Source organism: Melitaea cinxia, chromosome 24 (assembly GCF_905220565.1).
Source record: "Melitaea cinxia chromosome 24, ilMelCinx1.1, whole genome shotgun sequence".
NCBI classification, from domain to species: Eukaryota; Metazoa; Arthropoda; class Insecta; order Lepidoptera; family Nymphalidae; genus Melitaea; species Melitaea cinxia.
In genome coordinates this window covers 2049423-2068393 of record NC_059417.1, presented here as the reverse complement: position 1 = coordinate 2068393, position 18971 = coordinate 2049423, and the positions used below count along the sequence as shown (strand labels likewise).

The following is an 18971-nucleotide window of genomic DNA, read 5'->3' as shown; positions in this document are numbered from 1 at the left end:
ATCCGCCAATTCGCAGTGGAGCAGCGTAATAATAATAATAATAATAATAATCATAGTTCGCATCCCATCTTTTCATTCTTTATTTCATTTTTTTTTTCATTCTTTCCCAAAATTTATGACGACTGGTACCACATTCCTGTTATACAAATCGGGATATACCGCTGATCCTAAAAACTACCGCCCTATAACTTGCTTACCCACCATCTATAAGCTACTTACATATGTTCTCGTCGCAAAAATTACAAAACATATTACTACAAATAATATTTTGACTACGACTCAGAACGGATGTAAGTCTGGTAGTCGCGGTACCAAGGAACTTCTCCTCATAGACATGACCATATGCCAACAGGTACGTCGAAATCGGAAAAATCTGGCTGCCGCTTGGATTGACTACAAAAAAGCGTATGATTCAGTGCCTCATACACATGGCTTATGAAAGTAATGGAGCTTTACAAAGTTGATGCTACTTTGTGCTCTTTTCTGAGTACGTGTATGAGACAGTGGAACACTTTTTTACGTCATCCGGGTGCGGTCGATGTTTCAGGATCGACTGAATCGATAAGGATTATGCGGGGTATCTTTCAAGGTGATAGTTTGAGTCCATTGTGGTTTTGTCTAGCCTTGAACCCTTTAAGCACTTTATTAGAGGATTCAAGGTTGGGCTTTCACCTTCGTAGAGGAAGCAAAGCAATATCTCACCTACTTTATATGGATGATTTGAAGCTTTTCGCATCCAAACTACCAGACTTATACAAGTTGTTAAAAATAACAGAAACCTTTAGCACTTGTATAAGAATGGAGTTTGGTGTGGATAAATGCACTGTCATCCATGTAGAAAGAGGTAGAACTGTATCATCAGAAAATTTAAAACTTAACAACTCTTTGTCTTTTAGATCTCTCAACGAAGGTAAAACCTATAAATATCTCGGAATGTCAGAGGCATTGGGCATTGATGACGGAGCCATGAAGCAACTGGTAAAGGAACGATTCTTTGGCCGGCTGAAGAAAGTTCTCCACAGCTTTCTTTCGGGCGGTAACAAGGTGCGTGCCTTTAACAGTTGCGTTATGCCCTTAATCGTCTATACCTTTGGCATTTTGAGATGGACTCAAACGGAATTAGATACCCTTGATCGCCAAGTCCGTAAACTGTTAACAACGTACCGAATACACCATCCTCGATCGTCTGTGATGAGATTATACATCCCACGAAAATGTGGGGGTCGTGGCTTTTTAAACGCTAAAAATCTCCACAATCGTGAGGTGTATAATCTCAGAGAGTACTTTTTAAATATGAAGAGCGATATGCACATGGACGTTGTTGCGGTTGATAGGGGCTTTACTCCGTTGTCCTTAGGCAAAGAGAAATGGCGTAAGCCTATAGTAATGCGTACCGTTGACCGCGTGGCCGTATGGAAGAGCAAGGAATTACATGGCCGGTTCTACAAAGTTCTGACAGACCCAGATGTAGACCAGCCCAGCTCTATATCCTGGTTACAACACGGGAACCTCTTCGGAGAAACCGAAGGTTTTGTCTGTGCAATTATGGACGAAGTTATCAAGACGAATAACTACCGGAAACATATCATGAAAGACGGAACTCCAGACATATGCCGAGCTTGCCATAAGCCTGGAGAATCCATAGACATGTTGTTTCCGGTTGTAGTCATCTTGCTAACGGTGAGTACTTGCACAGACATAACCAAGTAGCCAGGATTATACACCAACAACTTGCTATTCGATACGGCCTCGTTGAAAATGAGTTGCCTTATTATAGGTATAACCCAACGCCATTTCTTGAAAATGGTCATGCATTGCTCTACTGGGATCGATCTATTGTCACTGACAGGTTTATTGCAGCCAATAAACCTGATATAGTGCTAGTAGACCGATCAGCGCGCCGAGCAATTATTGTTGACATTACAGTTCCACATGACGATAATCTCGTAAAGGCCGAAAAAGAAAAATTAAGTAAATATTTAGACCTTGCCCACGAGATTACCAGCATGTGGAATGTAGACTCAACAATAATTGTTCCTATTGTTGTATCGGTTAATGGTCTATTAGCGAAGAGTTTCGACCAACACCTTAAGAAACTCTCACTTGACTGTTGGATCAAGGGTCGGATTCAAAAGGCAGTGTTGCTTGAAACGGCCCGCATTGTGAGGAGGTTCCTCAGCCTGGAACCTTAACTGCCGGTGGCCTGGGCCTCAACCTGCCACCGGAGGACTACTATTTTTATATTTTTAAATATTTTTATTAGTCTTTTTTATAAATATATTTAAAAATGTAATCATAAGAAAATATATTGAATAAAAGAAATAATAATAATAATAATAATATACTCTATTTCACATTTAAATAAAGAACAAAATTTACATTAAAAGCCATATAGTAACAAATTGTACAACCAGGCGATCTTATTGCTAAAAAGCAATCTCTTCCAGACAACATGATAATGAAAGGGATATTGCTTTTCAGATGGGCAGGTGGTATATAAATATAAATATGTAAAAGAAAAAAAAATAAATACAATCTATAACAATTATATATACAAACATATACACTATACACATACGTACGCAATAAAAAATAAATAAATATAAACATTTACATACACATTAATATATAAATACAGTAATCGTATTATATATAGCTTCATGGCAAATTTAATGATCTTTTATCAATTGAATGTAGTGAGTTTAAGATAATTTATAGACCAAGGTAATATGCTTTCAAATGCTTCTTAAATAGAAACAAATTTTGAGCTCGTCTTATGGTCACAGGTAAGTCGTTCCATAGCTTATTATTTTATTCATTTTTATAACAGCTTGTACAGCAAAAGAGTCTTTATAAAAGTTTGTTCTGTGAAGGGGTATTCGCAACTTAAGGTTTTCTACTGACCTTAAAATTTCACTACGTGAACCAAGTAATTCAAACTTATCCTTTAGGTAAATAGGTGTTGACGAATGAAATTGTACACAGTACAGAAGAGATAATGTATAGCGTAGTGGATTAAGCTCCGATACTTCTCCGACATGGAGAAAGAGGCTTTTGACCAGCAGTGGGATGTTACAGGCTGAATTTTTTTTTACATACACAAACAAACACGTTGTTCGCAATTGCCTGAATTAATTTAATGGCTAGTTCATGAAACGCATTAATTGCTCATAAAGAATTTTAACACGAAAATAAGGCAATGTGTACATTAGCGAGCCAAACCGGAACCGAACCAGACATCTGTTGTATACGTACAGAAACCATACTGATATCGGGTCGAGGCAGCAGCAAAGCTAAATTACTTAAATTGTCTCAGGTTTCATTTAGCCTTGTCGTATCTTCGAAGCAATTATGCACATGTGCAACTTTAACCTTCATTGCAACGAATCTTGAATTACTGAATTTGATTTAAAGGCATCTATTTTTATGCAAAAGAAATAATATAATTAATATGTCAGCAATAGCACTGTCGTACGGAATTAGTAAGGAATTTATAAACAACAGATGCTCATCGTTCGATATTCAACTACCCTCACTTATTATATCACTCGAGTTATTCTGACGTGTATAAAACGAACAGTGCAACCGCCGCTAAGGCAGTCTTGGCTCTGGCTTGGCACGATACATTTGTTGTATTCTGCTAGTAGCTTAACCTAGACTCATTCGATAATTAATTTGTGCATACGAATTAATTGTTACATAATATTATGGCGGATAACTCGAGCAGTGAAGGTGAGCGTTGATGCGCATCTCAAAGGAGATCTCCTTAAACCTACACCTGGGTCGCAAGTCCTAGGCACTGCTCTGAGTTACTCCCTATGCCACACGATAGATTGGATCGGATCGCATTACAATTTTGTTATAATCATTTTAAGTACTACCTACATAGTATTGTAAAGAGTGCGAGTATAACCTACGCCCGCGCCCTGCAAATATAGAAAAGGAGCTTCCAATATTAGTCGAAAACTACATCAGAAGCGGGATAAGATCCACCCCCACTTTCAAAATTTAACTAATTCAGTTAGTTACATTGAACGAAGAAATGTTTCTCTTCGCTTCCGGTATGAAAGCTATTATTCAGAAAATATGTGAAGTTATAGGCCTACCCCCTGACAATACATCTGTTTTTAGCGAGTGTGCTAGTTCCAATATTTGGTGGTGATTAGTGGGTACATCGATCATCATTTTATTTTCTTTTATTAGTGGGTACATCGGTATTTTAGTTCTTTCCGTTGTATTCTTATCGGTTAGTAATCTGGTTAAAGGGGCCATGTACGCCCGGGGCACGTTATGTTAGGAAGGGATGAAGGGGCCTAGCACGCCCGACCCACGGTTAGTAAGCTGGTTGAAGGGGCCACGTACGCCCGGGCCATGCTATGTTAGGAAGGGATGAAGGGGCCCAGTACGCCCGACCCGCTAGTGCATTACAGTCTCAGCGTTTTGGTCAGGAATAGCCGAACAGTTATTAATGTCACTCGTTACAGTTGTATAGGTCGGGAGGAGTAACGCCGAGTTGGCGGATGCACGACATGGACGCACGAGGTCGTGCGATTGTCAGGGTTGGCCGTGTCAGCAATAGCACTGTCGTACGGAATTAGTAAGGAATTTATAAACAACAGATGCACATCGTTCGATATTCAACTACCCTCACTTATTATATCACTCGAGTTATTCTGACGTGTATAAAACGAACAGTGCAACCGCCGCTAAGGCAGTCTTGGCTCTGGCTTGGCACGATACATTTGTTGTATTCTGCTAGTAGCTTAACCTAGACTCATTCGATAATTAATTTGTGCATACGAATTAATTGTTACATATTATGGCGGATAACTCGAGCAGTGAAGGTGAGCGTTGATGCGCATCTCAAAGGAGATCTCCTTAAACCTACACCTGGGTCGCAAGTCCTAGGCACTGCTCTGAGTTACTCCCTATGCCACACGATAGATTGGATCGGATCGCATTACAATTTTGTTATAATCATTTTAAGTACTACCTACATAGTATTGTAAAGAGTGCGAGTATAACCTACGCCCGCGCCCTGCAAATATAGAAAAGGAGCTTCCAATATTAGTCGAAAGACTACAAATATAAAAAACGAATCAATAAATATATTTTTTTTTCGGCTTAGCGTGTGCGCGCGAGCGCGCGCGCGCCTTTGTATGTGTGTGTGTGTGTGTGTATTTTCCAAACTTTTTTAGTAAATAGTTTAACTTCAAACCAGAAGCAGCAGTTCTAATACTGTCTAGAATCGTTAGGGGGGTTTGACACTGACAGCTTTTTGTTACAAATATATACAATAAATAATATGATAATAATAGATCTGATGGATTGACGATGGTTCCTTGGGAAAGGGGACTGGCGCTTTTGTGGGACGCAACCTGCGTTGACACACTTGCTGCGTCTCACGTCAGGGAAACAGCCTTAAAAGCGGGAGCCGCAGCGGAAAAAGCTGAAACGACTAAACAGCACAAATATTCGTCACTAATTCCAAATTACATCTTTGTGCAGTTTGCAGTCGAAACACTTGGATCTTGTAGTAGCAGTGCTAAAAAATTTTTAAATGAGATAACTCCTCGCCTTACTGCCTCCACTGGTGACAAGAGGGCTGGTGCACTTTTTGCCCAGATGCAGCATTAGAGCATTCTTGGCACAATTCCACGCGGACATGATATATACCAAAACTATCTGTAAATATTTATTTGTTGTGAATTGTAAATATGTACAATGTTTAATTACTACTCAAACCTACTGTGTGGCTACGGTAGTAAAGAATATAGCCACCCCCTCTCTTCCCGTGGGTGTCGTAAGAGGCGATTAAGGGATAACACAGTTCCACTACCACCTTGGAACTTATAAAGCCGACCGATGACGGGATAACCATCCAACTGCTGGCTTTGAAATACACAGTCCGAAGACGGGCTGCAGCGTTTTCGGTGCGACAAAGCCAGCCCTGCGGTCACCAACCCGTCTACCCAACGTGGTGACTATGGGCAAAACACACGAGTTCACGCCATTTTTTCGTGAACTTATGGAGGCCTATGTCCAGCAGTGGACTGTGGTTGGCTGAAATGATGATGATGATGATGATAATGTTTAATAGCCTATAGTTATTAAAAAAAATAAAAAAAACCTATTACACGTTTGTTTGTTTTGTTTTTTAAGCATCGGTAACAATGATAAAAGTTATTGAAGTTGACTTAGAATTTTAGTTCTTATATAACAACAATTATATCAACATGTTATCTTATACAATATGTATACAAACGAATCCCTGAAATGTGGTAATTATTTTTTTGTTTTAATCGTTAGTGGCAGGCCGAGATTTTTAAAAAATAAAATTAATACTACTGTGGAATTGCCACTTGTTATACTTGATTGGCAGAACAAGATGCCAAAAGCATTAGGGATTTATACTATGAAAATTCGCGAGCGCCAGCTGTGACCCCGTGAGTGGGGCGGGCAGTGGCAGCCTCCCACGCATAGAGAAAGAAAAACCTTTTTTTTCGTTATTTCCTCTCACTTTTGTCACATTATAGTTTACGTAATACCTTGACGGAAAGATAAAGTCAGCTGACCATAACATAGCTGGCTTCTTGAATATGAAAAAAAATATATATATATATATTTTTAATGATTTCCTCTCAACTAAAAATTTACCAGGTGATAGCTTAAATGAATAAAACTTCATGTCAGCTGGCTGTAACTCGATGGAAAGTTTGTCAGCTGGTACCCTTAAAAGCTTTTTGTTACATCTTTCAAGATATCAGCTTTGTCACACAAATTTTTTCAGCTGTTAGTATTAAGTTGAGACGCTTTATCGTGGTGCATTTTCGTTCTAAAGAAGTTTAAAAAAAAATCTTGTTTTGTAAAAGAAAATAGTACCATAATTTACATTACATTAGTCTTTATTTATTTCCATCATGTGATTGTGTTATTAGTGAACTACTTATGAAGTGGTAAATCTTGCTGTATGTGCAGATACTATTTGAAATATTGTTTGTAAATTAAATGTGTTGTTGTGTAAGCTTGAATTAAATCTGTTTTAAATTATTTAACTTCAATTTAATTTCATTGATTCTATAATGGGTATCTATAGTATCGTATAGTATGTATTCTTAATATCTATGTTTAGTTTTATGCCTGCATTTTATGCCGATGATGATGATAGGCACTTATTTAAAAACACATTATTTTTTCATTTACAGAGATGGAGTTTTTTAAAATCACTCACTCACTCGTCACTTATCTAATTTGTTTGATCTAGACTTTTGGTTCGCTGATTTATCGCTGTAAAAACAGAAGTATAAACACTGTGTGTTCGGTTTATTGGGGTGATAATTACAACATTTTTTCCGTATAATTTACACAGTATACGGAAGTTGATATAAAGTATAATAGGTATTCTTATTCTTATTATTTTTTGTCGAAAATACGGATAATAGAAAAACAGTACCTGGGTCACCGAGCTAAGCTCAGTATTATTAGTAAATCGTTTTTTTTTTTTTTAAATCATAGTTAAATACCAACTACATATTTATAAAATATGAATAATATTGTTTTTACTGACACGAATAAAAAATATGTACTGGCTATTTAAATAAAAAATAACGAGTGCAATTATAAAAAAAAAAAAAAACAGATAAAATGATAGTCGATCTATGAGGATTTGAACCATGATTTTTTCAGTCGATCGCGATTAAAAATCATGAAAAGCAGATCTAAATTACGCCTGGAAGTATCTTGAAAGCAATTGTTTACATGTGCAACTTTGATCTTAATTACGACGAGTTTTATTTGACTGCGTTTAGCCATCATCGTCATCTTGTGTCGAATCTATTTATATATTTATAAGGTTAGCCAACAGTAGTTTACACTATTATAATTATACTATCACATCTTAAGGTGTAGCTTCAGTATAGTTAGTTCTATATGTCTAGATATTGTATAAATCACTCTTGAAATATATACTACTAGACTTATAGAGGGAACCCTGCGGTGTCGTGGGACACTGGATAGGAACGAAGTTCCTTATTATTAAATATTAATTTCAAGACCTATTCGACGTTAAGGGCCTGGCTTCATATCCAGACAAGCACGCCCGAGCACACGAACTGCGAAATATCAACTCTAAAGTTGCGCGCGGCGCACCTAGTGCGCACCGTCCACAGCACCGTGCTGCGGCATGGCGCTGTGCCGGGCCCATAAAGAAAATAATTATGCAGATATACATTTTTTCAATATGTTTTTTTTGTCGATAATAAAAAAACTACAAAATTATATTAACACATTTATTTTTTTATAATGGTTTATAAAAATATATAATAACTAGCTGACTCGACAAACGTTGTCTTGCCGCTAAACGCTATTTAAAAATAGGGGTTGATCGTAGAGGGTTGAAAATTTAGGGCTGTGTGTATTTTTTTGTGTTGTATTATAAAAAAAAAAAAATAATAAATAATTTAATTTGTACGATTTTATTTTTGTGTTACCCACACATTAGGAATTCTAAACATTTTTTAATATCATATCAAAAATCGACCGTTCCAGCGGGGATCGAACCTGTATCTTCGACTAACCGTGTCGGTGCTCTAGTCAATTAAGCTATGGAACGATGTCGAACGCGACAGTCATCATGTAGACTATACATTAGACACCATATAGTCATAATAAATTAAAACATTAATTAATTTAGTTAAGTCTTTATACATAATTGTAATAATGCTACGTTACCAAGTTATGCATCATCTAAACGTAAAATTGTGGTTTTACAATATCACCAAGCGACTCACAACGATCTGGATGGAGCGAGCCCTTACCTTCTTCGAGCACATTATGCGGTCCGCTAAGGATAGTCTGGAGAAACTTATAGTACTGGGTCAAGTTGAAGGGAAACGCGCCAAAGGGGGGACACCAGCAAGATGGTTCGATGTCATCAAGAATACAGTGGGAGACAACTTGTACCGCGCAACACATGTTGCTTACGATCGCCTTCAGTGGAGACATATCATTCGTGGTTGCGTTCCTCATCACTGAGGGAACGAGGAAGAAGAAGAAGAAAACGTAAAATAGGGGAAAAAATCTTTCTTCATAAAATAAGTTTTTGACAAACAAAAATAATAAATTCATCCACCAACCGTTCTTCAAACGTCGAGGTTGAAGACGGTAACGCGCTTGCAGTACTTCTAGTATTAAAGGTGTCCAGACTGTACTATCTGTTAACCATCAGGCGGACCGTACACTTTTTGCTGCCCTTGCAATATAGAAAGCAATTTAAAGCTGCCAATATGTCATGGTAAATTATAAATAAATTGTTTGTACTTATGTACGTCAGAAGTTATACTTAATTGGCTAACTAACTTCACGTTGCTAACTTCTTCTTCGTTGACTAGCTAACTTCAAAGTGTCGGTTTTTTTCGTGATTGTGTGCTCGCGCATCGTAAAAATTTACTCTCGTGATTTTTTCTAACGCGCCAAAAGAAGTATAACTTCAAAAATAAATACACGTAATCAGTCCCTATTTTATGTGCCTAGAACTAGGACCAAATATTCGCAGAATAATTTTACTTTTAGAGCATGTAAAATGTACAACCAATGTTTTCATCACATTGATTTTGCAACTTGTTCAGTGCAATCTTTAAGGAGTGAATTACGATATGCAATAAATTTTTAATTTACCATTAATTATTTACATAATTCATGAATTTCTAGTAGGTTGGTTTGATTTTGTTATAAATTAATTTAATTATAATTGTATTATAGTTGGTATGTTTAATTTTTAATGTTGTATATATCTGAATTTGTTATCTTTTAATTATTTATTATTTAATTGATGATTGTATGAAATGTTTCTATTCGTACATGTTTACCTAATTATTCAATTTACTACTGTTTGAATTATTTATATTTCTGTGTGTGTCGATTATTTCTGATTAATGTGTGCTTTTTAGCTTATTAATGAATTGTTTACTATTGGAAACTTTATTGGTTTATGTATTAGTTTTATATGTTTTTTTTTTCTTTGTATTATTGTACTGTTTGTTTCCTAAATAAAATAAAATAAAAAATAAAATAAAAAATTGTAGGCCATTGAGAAAAATTATGCTAATATTGCTACACACATATCGGCGTTTATTAGATTAAAAAACCCGAGATAGTGACCACTGACCAGATATATATATACAGAAGAGACACAAAAATCTACAACAACTACTGCAACAAGCGACTGGATGGAATACATAAACATTCGTTTTATCGCTCAACTGCCAGCGTTTGACCCGTTGTCATCATGACTTCGAACTAGGTAATTTAATATTTGTAAATTACTTACTCGCTGACTCTATCATCTGCGGCTTATTTAAATAAATGAAATGAAATATCATTACTTATCAGATTTGTTTGCAATGATATAACTTTTATAATATGCGGTAGGTGACAAAATATTTTTTAAAATAAACCTTAATTAGTTATTGATATAAGAGCTAAAATTATTTAGAAAAAAAGTTTTTTTACGAGAAATATTAGCAGTTAGTCAGGTATGTTATTTTATAAATATTAACTTATAACAATTCGTAGGTATGTATGTATGTCTATGTTACGAAAAATAGAAGAGATTTATATGAGTAACAGCAATGTTTAGTTGACACGAATAATTGGAACTCACAGTACTCCTCTCAATCTATCGAAAATTCTTACTACCATCGTGTACTTAACATTCAATTTATTGGGAAGGCAAGAATTCTATTTGGTTTCCCTCAGGGATGTATAACTGTTCCTACACTTTACTGCATTTAGTCTTTGAAACCCAGTAATTTAATTGGGAAGCCTGTTCTTGCATGCTATTGCAAGCATCAGTCAGAAGATAGATGCGAGACCACAGGTGAAAAAGAACCTACGTTTTTTGAAACTTTCTGTTTGAGTTGTTCCCAGAGGTGTTCGTTCTATCGGGTTTAAGTCCGGACTATACGCTGGCCATGGCATGACTGGAATTCCAACCTCCCGAAGGTATTCAGACGCAATTATAGCGACGTGAGGTCTAGCGTTATCGTGCATAAGTTGGAAATTGTCTACAACATGTCCAGCAAAAGGCATAACATGAGGTTCTAGAATATCTGATATGTAACTTTCAGCATTAACAGCACGATTACGAAAGAGAACCATACGTGTCGTTAAAGATATGCCTCCCCAGAACATTGTACAGCCTCCACCAAATCGGACTGTTTCTCGAATGCAACATTGAGCATAACGTTCCCCTGGCCTTCGCATAACGTACGACGTCCGTTAGAGCCTACAAGAGACATCCGGCTTTCCTCACTGAAAAGTACTGTCACCCATTGGTCTGATGTCCAATTAAGGTGCTGCCTAGCAAAGTCTAACCTCGCTTGCCGGTGAGATGCAGTGAGTTTTGGTCATGTGGCTGGCTTGTGTGGTTTTAAGTTTTGATCTCAATTCCCTCTTCTTACAGTAGTCGCACTTGCAGACACTTCGCGAATTTTCCCTCAACCTACCCTGAGGGTTAACAGCAGAAAAATTACGGTTTCGCAAAGAATTCAAAACAATAAGATGGTCATCTGTCGGGTTTTGTGACACGTCCTTTTCCAGACTCTGGTCTCCGGCAACCAGGAGGGTACCCCAGTCTCTAAGAATCGTTTATAAGCCCTACGCACTACTGATCGACTCACGTTTAATCTTCTTGCCACATTTCGCTGACTTAATCCCTCACGAATGAGAGGTTTTATGTTAAGAAAATGCTTACTCCAACAAATTTTAACAGGTTTAATCAATACGATACACAAAACCAAGATGTTTACGCGTTAATAGTTGGAAATAAACTAACAATGCACTTTACAACAGATTATCCATTTAAACACTTTAATTTCCCTAAAACTAATGTCAAGTGGGTACCTACTAATATTTAAATTTATAACGAACAAGCAAAACCATTCAAACTATATCGTCGCATACTTAAGATAACAACTTAGTTAGCAAAAATTATCGGGTGGGTCGATTGTTTTAGAGGCCAGTATATAATAGGATACATTACATCAAAGATAAGAGTTGGAGAATTTCATTCATCCTAGTGACATTATCGCTCTGCTACAGATCACTTCGAAAAAAATGGAGAGTGAAAAATTAAAAAAGTCAGCATTGTGCTTGCAATTTCTTGCAACTTTAATAAGTTAGTATTTTTAAAAAATTTATTCTATTTGTTATTAATTTTATCTTCTTGACATTTTCAGTTTGTGGATTTTTAGTTTTTAAAATTGTAAAAAGTTACTATATGTTTCATAATTTTCGTGCTTAGATATGTATATATTTTCAAAACATGATTATAAGTTTTTTAAACGTGTTATGTTAAAATGTAACTGATGGTGAAATTTTTGGTGCTAAGTATATAAATGAGAAAATATGTATCGACGTACTAAGGTCCAAATAATAGTTTTAAATAAAGTCTCCATAAAACAAATATTTTTTTCCAGTTTCAAATCTTGTATGTCTTATTGGATTCATATATGCTTGGCCATCTTACACATATGCAATTCTTAAGTCAAATGAGACTGTTTTGGAGGCGCCCATGACTACTGGTGAATTGTCTGCAGTGGGTAGTTTGACAAATATTGGAGCGTTTTTGGCGACACCTTTCTGTGGCTATGCTCTCGATAAGCTCGGAAGGAAATACGCAGCTATGTTGTTCGGCTTGCCTTTCGTGGTAAATGATGATTGATTGAAGAACATAACTATGTCCGGTCCTTTATGTTATGTGTTATTTATTTTTACGTACTTTAGAAAATATATTCTAAAAGGCTTGATAGATTTTCAAAACAATATAGTCAACAATCTTAAGTGTAAAAATGCCTAAGTTTTATATAATATAATTATAGAATATACCATCACAGTAGTATGCTGGGTGCAATTCCGTTGTGCCGTTTTATTCTTTAAAATTATCCTTTTCTAACTTGACTATAGAATTTAAAAAAAATAAATTTTACGATAACTTTCTATTTTTTATTTCTTGTATATATCTCTTTTCTTGTATATATGTATATTTTGGTGTAGCTTCTGTAAGTATATGTACAATGCTGTGGTATATTGCGATAGTAATATATTCAGCTTCGTAAGTTGTATTATTTGCAAAATTTGTTCATTTTGAGGCATGCATAGTTCCATCCGTGCCATTAGTTTTGGCTTTCATCTATTATTTCTTTGTATTATTAAAACTATTATTAGTATTCAAAATTATTCTGTTTTACTTATACTTCTTAGTTCTAGTCCAATTAATTGTTATATAATTTAATTTAGTAAAACTTTCAGATCGCATGGGGAATCATCGCAGTGACCAAGTCTGTATACTTAGTTATTTTTGCTGTTGGGATAGCTGGTCTCGGTGCTGGTGGACAAGTGGTAACCACTGTGTACATCGCGGAAATATGTCACGATTCTATCAGAGGTGGCCTGATATCGAGCATTATATATGTATTCTTCATAGGACTCTTAATTTCTTACTCCTTAGGCGGCTACCTCTCTTATCATCACGTAGTGTACGTGCATTTAGCACAATCGATTCTGTACATAGTACTTCTTGCATTCTTAAAGGAGTCACCAGTTTTCCTAATGAAACGTGGCAAAGAAGAGGTAAATAACTTTTTTTTTCTCTGTATTATTTTTGAAAAAATAAAACCTTTCCTCATTTCTGGACAAAGATTCCTATATACCCGCTTCAGTTTATGTTTACCTCCCGGTACCCATAAAAGTGATATTTGGACGTTAATTCACAAAAGTCCAAAGTGAATGAAAAATATGAGTTCATCTAAATCTCATAAAGCAAATAACTTGTAAAGTCAGAGTTGTCAACCTAGTTTCGAATCCACGACTATCGACTATCTGATATTCGTGTCGGTATATGTTTTCTATTTTTATTCAATTATCTTGGCTCAGCTTTGTTATTATAGCAATAAAATTATATTTTTTTATAATTTCATCTGGAAATCTAATATATGAAATTCTCGTGTCGCGGTGTTTGTAGTTAAACTCCTCCGAAACGGCTTGACCGATTCTCATGAAATTTTGTGTGCATATTGGGTAGGTCTGAGAATCGAACAACATATATTTTTCATACCCCTAAGCTATAGGAGGGGGGGATTGAGAAGGTTTATAAAATATATGGCAAAACAACGATTGCGGGGTCAGCTAGTTAGACTAGACTATATAATAATAATATATAAATATAATTAAAAATAATTACTACAGTGCAATGGAATTTAGAAAACAAAGATGTTTCAAAGACCTAAATGCTCTAAACAAAGTTTGAATATAGTCTTTTATTTAAATGTCTGAATGTTCAATCTTAGAATCTCCTGGAAAACACTGATTTGTTGGAAATTCTGTCTATCTTTGAAGGTAGTAAAAATATTAAAAATAGACTAAACGTTCATTCTTCACGGGGAATCTGGTAATCCAGTATATCCTCTTTTGTAAATGTTGCATGTTTTAACAGTGTTTATTTTTGTAATAATATAATTTCAGGAAGCAGCAGAAGCAATTTCTTTCTATCACAGAATTGAGATTAATTCTAAAGAAATGCAAGTTGAGATTAGAAAATTAAAGCTTCAATTGGATCCAAAAATCATTAAGATGTTGGAATCGGGCGGTGAAGGTTAGTGTAGTACGATCTTTTTTATTTTATGTTAGAATTTATTGACCTCCAAAACTTTTCCAAACCGGGTTCCCTTCCCGCTCGGGGTAGATATTTGTTTTTGTGGACTGTAACCACGACGAAATTCGTATTGTTGGTTGGCAATATTAGTTGGCAATCTCGAGGTAACCAAGGAGCTAGGTATTAACAACCGGCTCCATCACCGTAGAAAGCAAGGAAGCAATTGGCCGATAATTGGATGGATCTGTGCTGTCATCATGTGCATGGCATGTTCGGATCTTAGACCAACATGCCCGACGATTCGGCTACTTTACAGCAATCAAGGTCACGGGAGGACTACTTATTTCTTGTACGAATAGTCTCATCTTTTGATCGTTTGTTTGAGAAAATTAATAAATAGTTAAAAGGTTAAATTTAATTACAAGATATTAGTATTTATATGTGGCACATAAAGTAAATTTCTTTAATTATTTTTTAGATGCATCAGCTGAAAAATTGTTAGAAAAGTCTCCAAGCACCACCGAGAAAGAGGAAGAACATGTGTCAGTCTGGCAATTCCTAAGTAGGAATTTTATTATCTTTATATTATATAAAATCGTTGCGTCATTCACTCATCACGAAATATTGAAAATCACTTGACTCCATACCGTCAAGCTTTCAATCTTGTTTGTTCAACAATCATGACACTCATGTACTTCTGTATTTCTTGCGAAGATAAAGATCAGGGACAACTCTCTTTGTGAATGTGGGATCGACGAAGGTATCCCAGAGCATATCTTTTTCCGTTGCCCAAGGAATCATTCTTCTCTCAATGACCTACTTCCCCCATCTATTCCCCGTCCTTGTAATTTCAAATCTATTTTATCGTATGTACTTGGGTGAGATTTTATTGATAATTTATGTTCGTATATATCAACTAACAACATTAAATTGTAATGTGATGTCCATCTAATTAATTAACAATTTTGTTTTTGTGTTTGTTTTAGGTAATTCAACGGTGAAAGCCTACCATTATTAATATCGTATAAATACTTAACATTTGTACTCTCATCACACGAATATTCTTAACAGAGCATTTATTCTAAACATAAAACCATAGGCTCACTCTGACATTGGCAAATCCTCACGGGAGCCACTATACAAGAGGAAGAAGAAGAAGATCACTTGACGTATATAAATAAAATTTGGCAGGGTAGGATACTAAATAGGAGCTAGTTTATATTTAATATGTCTAGTAGTTTATATTAAATATGTCTAAAGGGTCAGATTAAATATGTCAAAAGGCTTTCATAGGTTTGTCTATAGCATAATAATTGAATATAATTGTATCGAATAATTAACTATCATTACTTAGTATATAAAATAATATTTACAACACCCACTCTGGTGTAGTGGTGCGCGTTGTCGACTAAAACACCGATGGTTAAGGGTTCGATTCCCGCTCGGAATGTATATTTGTATTTGTACAAATACATATTTCTTTCCAGTTTGGATGTCCTTGTGGATATTCCCAACGTGCCTCGGAGAGCACATAGAGCTCTCAGTCCCGGTAGTACCATAAATACTCGACAGCGATAGTCACTTATGGTAGAGAATATATTCTCCAACCCCCAACGCAGCAGCGTGGCGGGTTAAGCTTCAATCCTTCTCCCACGTGAAAAAAGTGTGATTGAAAATATGATGTAGTTAACCGTCTCTTAACTTACCGTTTGACTTCGTAACTTACCGTCCTCTGTTCCTATTACTCTTTAAGGAAGGAAACATGAATGCGTGTGTTTATAGCTCACTCGAGCAATAGCTCACTAATTGTTTGTATGCATTTTAAATAAATTTACCTGGAATCCGAACGATTCACATTAATTTCAGAACGTTCCGAATCATCAAGGAAAGCACTAACAACAGTGCTCATTCTGATGTCATTATCAATTATGATGGGATCCGTTGCACTTCAAGTTTATGCTGAACCTTTATTTAAAGAAGCCGTCCCCACTATGGATTCAAATACATGTTCGATTGTATTAGCTCTGGTTTACTTGATCGCATGTGTAATTGGCGCTATCTTGGTGGACAAGTTAGGTAGAAAGGTATGTTTGAATTTTACCTATGAACTAAAATACTAAACTACGTTTTTTTTTTTTATATGTATGTCGTAATTTATACAACATTATTCCTTTTCAGTCACTAATGACAGTAACATGTGCCATATGTGGTGTACTGACAGCCCTGTTGGGCTCTCAACTGCATTTACATTATGCACCTCACTGGTTCACCGCATTTCTAATGTATGGATTTAGCTTTGCGTACAATGTAGGCGGCGGGATCGTACCGTATGTGGTCACTGCTGAAGTATTCTTACCTGAGGTAAGGAATATAGATAATAATATTACTTTACACTCAAATGTCCTAATTCCATTTTCATCATTTCCATTTCAACACAAAGTCAAATTCTGATCAAATTTCAATCGTCATTGTTATTACGTGGTCACCAACCTGCCTGCCCAGCGTGATGACTATGGACAACACACATGAGTTCACGCCATCTTTGGCGCGAACTTGTGAATTTCTACGTCCAGCAGTGGACGGCTATAGGCCGAAGTGATGATGATAATGACTGGCATCGTTATAAATACAAATTACTTAAAAAGTGTTAAGGGCTTTTGAAGCTAAGGTAGTCAAGGGAAGTATATATAAAGTTGAATGAGAAACCTATGTCGGGGATTTAGAACATACATAATAAGATTAACACCCAGAATATGCAAGATATATATTATGTGGACGAGTGGGATCGAACTTATGAAATTAACGTTAATTCTTTGCTGTGCGCCAAACTGTTGTGTGACCAATTCTGAAATCATCAAAAGTTAAATTTGTTATTCAATTTTGGTTCGCTTGCGTTCAATGTGCAAAAATATCAAAAAAATTATAAAATAATTATGGCTCAAATAAATTTTTCCATTTTAAAGTGGAGAATATAATGTGTATGAAGTCGCGGATACATAAATTTTGTAACCATAGGAATCGGAAAGAATAATTTAAACGAACTCAGGTCTTTTTAATGTTGTCCTTCTTAAACTTATAAAGTTTTTTTTTTATTATGTAGTGTAATATTATAAAAAATGAATTTGCGTTATAGGTCCGAGGACTTGGAAACAGTTGCGTAATGAGTTTTACGTGGTTATCGAACTTCGTCGTACTCATCATCTTCACACCCCTGGTTGAGGCCATCGGACTCGGAATGTCCTTCTACTTCTTTTCCGTGATATGTTTCTTAACAGCTGTCTATAGTCACTTCTATTTGCCGGAAACTAAGGGTCTATCGGTTGATGTGATCCAGAAGCTGTTTCTGAAAGAAAAGAGGACGAACTAAACTAAAGTAATAGGCTAATTTGATTAGGGTGAATTTAAAGAAATTTTTTTCATGACATGCATTGCTTTGCAATGTTTTTTTTTCAATCAACGAGCATTGATAAACTTTAACAGGTATAATTTAAAATACCATGACTAATGCTTCTGCTATAATGGGTTAAAACAACAGCCAGATTATGGAACAGTCATTTTCGTGACGAGTGATGTAACCAAAAAATTTAATAGTTTAATTTTTGACTCTTGTCACTTTTGTGTTATTTAACAGCCACATGAACATTATCTACAATTCACTTACTTGGTAGAGATAGTTCTTCAGCTATGATGCCGCTAATTTTAAGATAAAGTATAAATAGCTTTCAAATATAGTAATATTCCCTTTTTGATATCAGTTGAAGTATGTTTGAATAATGTAATGTTGCAGTGAATTATATGCTCTAATAAAGAATTTTTACTGTAAATTTTGTATTTACTTAATGATAATTGAAAATTGACCATACCTACAACGCTTTCCAGATCTAGCTACTCACAATAAGGTTAAAACTCTATTTGAGAGCAGTATTATTGAACTGTGATCTTCTGTAAGGTTGATCCACTTGACATACGTTCAAATCACAGCTAGACAACCATTGTATTTAATATTAGTTTATTACTACACTATGTAAACAGCTTGTATACGTTTAATCATAATAATTATTTATCTATTGAGAACATGGATAATAAATTATGAGAAAAGTCATTTGACTACTCAGACAAGTGATTTTGGTAACCACGGATGGTAGGAGAAGGTATATATGTACATACTGTTGCGCGCTAATCAGAAAGAAGTGACTCTTGGGATAGAATGTGTTCCTGAATTTCGTAGTATTAATATACAACTCGTAAGATTGCAATCCTATTTAGTATCAAATTTTTTAGCCGTTGGTTATGGTTACCAAAAACCATAAATACCTGGTAG

The 18971-nt window shown here is 35.5% G+C and overlaps 1 protein-coding gene across 1 annotated transcript; it reads left to right on the top strand.

Moving 5' to 3' along the window:
- Window positions 1-12114: 12114 nt before the first annotated feature.
- LOC123665759 (facilitated trehalose transporter Tret1-like) lies at window positions 12115-18067 on the top strand. Its single transcript, XM_045600019.1, has 9 exons — window positions 12115-12175; window positions 12477-12706; window positions 13309-13629; window positions 14521-14650; window positions 15129-15192; window positions 16138-16199; window positions 16517-16734; window positions 16829-17011; window positions 17784-18067. Exons 1-9 carry the CDS (start codon window positions 12115-12117, stop codon window positions 18015-18017), a joined length of 1503 nt encoding a protein of 500 aa, XP_045455975.1. The 3' UTR covers window positions 18018-18067.
- The last annotated feature ends 904 nt before the right edge of the window (window positions 18068-18971 follow it).

What these genes read in the sequence shown, in the direction of transcription:
- LOC123665759 (XM_045600019.1), top strand. Translation starts at nt 12,115, where the DNA reads ATGGAGAGTGAAAAATTAAAAAAGTCAGCATTGTGCTTGCAATTTCTT. An exon ending in TGAAACGTGGCAAAGAAGAG is followed by an intron (nt 13,630 to 14,520) that starts GTAAATAACTTT and finishes ATATAATTTCAG; the next exon opens with GAAGCAGCAGAAGCAATTTC. An exon ending in CTGAAGTATTCTTACCTGAG is followed by an intron (nt 17,012 to 17,783) that starts GTAAGGAATATA and finishes TTTGCGTTATAG; the next exon opens with GTCCGAGGACTTGGAAACAG.